This window comes from Pinus tabuliformis, chromosome 7, assembly GCF_031772625.1.
Source record: "Pinus tabuliformis cultivar Carrire ecotype Pingquan chromosome 7, CPIR1, whole genome shotgun sequence".
Taxonomy (NCBI): Eukaryota; Viridiplantae; Streptophyta; class Pinopsida; order Pinales; family Pinaceae; genus Pinus; species Pinus tabuliformis.
In genome coordinates, this window is record NC_142293.1 from 1,621,167,580 (window position 1) to 1,621,170,023 (window position 2,444).

At 39.3% G+C, this 2,444-nt stretch overlaps 1 protein-coding gene across 1 annotated transcript; it reads right to left on the bottom strand.

Annotated features, from left to right (window-relative positions):
• Nucleotides 1-654: 654 nt before the first annotated feature.
• LOC149254441 (late embryogenesis abundant protein D-34-like) lies at nt 655-2,021 on the bottom strand. Its single transcript, XM_089460157.1, has 3 exons — nt 1,468-2,021; nt 1,169-1,369; nt 655-990 (listed from the first exon to the last, which is right to left on the bottom strand). Exons 1-3 carry the CDS (start codon nt 1,873-1,875, stop codon nt 814-816), a joined length of 786 nt encoding a protein of 261 aa, XP_089316283.1. The 5' UTR covers nt 1,876-2,021; the 3' UTR covers nt 655-813.
• Nucleotides 2,022-2,444: the final 423 nt, after the last annotated feature.

Here is a 2,444-nt window from a genome sequence, read left to right on the forward strand (position 1 = left end):
TTTACTAAAATTATTATAAAAAATATTTCATTATTTTAAAAATTAAAACAATACCAAAAAAATATTAATATTATTTTAAAAATTAAAGCATACCACAAAATTAAAGCATACCAAAAAAATATAGATATTATGCAATATTATTTGCATATCGCGAAAAATTTAAATATTTTATTTTAGTATATTTTATTTTAATATTATTTTCTGAATTTACATATCATATGAATATTATTAATATCATTTTAAAATTAAAGCATACCACAAAAAATATATTATTTACCATCGCGAAAAATTTTTAATATTTTATTTTAATATAATAATATTTTATTTTAATATATTACATTAATATTATTTTTGAAATATTTTAATATTAATATAAATATAAATATTAATTACATATCACTAAAAAATATATGAATAGTATTATTGAAATATTTTAATATTAGTTAAATAAGAAAAATATTAATATTGTTATTAAAACATTTTATTATTTTAAAAACTAAACCATACACACATATATATATGATTTTTAATATTTCGCTACCATCAAAATAGGATTCAAAATACAGCCATTTTTACTTTTGAAAATTCTCGATGAATTTTATCAAGAAAAATATCAAGAAAGCTTCCCAAAAACACGAAAACAATACAGGCAGGTATGAAAAACATAAACCTTATTACCGAGGAGCAATTACCTGGTTCAAAATGGCGCCGTGAGTTATTCCAATAGTCATAAACGGCACCTATCATTAGTTATTCGATTAAAGAAAATTTACACAAAGCCGTAACAAAATCTCACAAATCCAGATATGCAGGTCATGCCCGAAACCCCATGCCACCCTGTTCATTGACCTTCGCGGCAGCCTCCATGGCATCGCCGACGCCACCGGGATAAGCTTCCCCAGTCTCGGTGTGACTCGCTTCCAGTTCTTTGATCCTCCTCGCGTCCTCCGCTGTAACAGCCTTGTCCACAGGCAGGTCTTCAGTAGCAGTCTGCACCATTAAGAGAAAAATAAAAACTCAAAAAATAATCCCAATAATATATTAGAAGAGTGTAGATCAATTGTAAGTCTACATCATATTAAAGCAGAGTGTAGATTATTAGAGTAAAAGACTGTAGATTAGTTGCAGGTCTACGTCATAGTAAAGCAGAGTGTATGGTGATAGTTACAGAAAGAACGTCTCCCAAGGTCGTTTTCATCGAGTACGGCAATCGTGCGTTAACATCTGCCGCCGACTGCGCCGCCGAGGCCACGCCGCCTTTAGAGATCTCGCCAGTCCCGGTGGCTTGCCGCTCGGCTGCCTGGATTGCAACTGCATCGCTTAGTTCCACAGGCTTATCACCTGCTCTCATGGCAGTCGCCTCCAATGCCTGTCAACGAGAAAATAACAATACGTTGCCAATGAAATTCAATAAAGAGACGCTCAAATTAAAATAAGTCCAACACCACTCTAGCACGTGCCAGGTACCTCTCCGATGGTGACGTCCGCGGTAGCCGCCGTGGGATAATCTGCGGGCGCCGGGCGGATGGCGAAGCGAATGGCCTGCCCGGCTACGCTTTCCGTAAGGACGTTCACACCGGGCAGCTGGGCTTCGGCGACAGTGACACTCTGCTCACCCACACCGCTGTCTTCTGCCCGGCTGTTCACTAGGCCGGCGCTCTCGTTCATCTCGGCCGCCGCCTGCATGACTGCGGCGGCGCCTAAATTCAGTGTTTTGCCGAGCGCCCTCGTCTCGGCGCTTTGCATGAGAGCTGCGTCCTGCGGAGTGATGGCCTGCGCCGCCAGACTCCCGCTGACGTCGAATATGTCTCCATATGTTATGGGCTCCGGCAATTGATCTTGCGCTTCATCCCTCCTCGCCTGCCCCTGACTCATGATGATCCTCTCTTCACACCCCAGCAACTACAGCCTTAGGTATAACAGGTTACAGACACTCAGTTTGTAATCGTTTCAACTACTCTCACCGCCCTCACGACTTCTTGATTTTATATATAGTCACCAACAATGATATCCGCTACGTCGTGGTGCCTCCTGTTAATGGATATACACGTTCGGTGCTGCCATGGCGAAGGCTCAGGCCAAAGCAATACTGTGCAGACACGAGTGTAGTCTACTGTTATTTGAAGAGGTGGCACGGGCTGCCATGTGTCATCTGCTTAATACACACCATTGTCGGTTAAGCATCCTTTCATTGTTTATTTTCCATGATATATCCTACCATGTCGATTCGGATTCGGATTCGGCCAACCTCAAATTCAAAATGGACAGTTAAACGTTTGGGAGCCGTTCGATATTGTTCTAAAATTTTAGCGAAGAAATTAGATTTTAATGTTACTTATGTAATGATCCTTTTAAGGTTATGTCATAATTTGGCAAACTACCACATCGTAGGAGGAGGTTAAATATGAATTTAGATTATGGTGTAATTCCGAATATGATTAAAA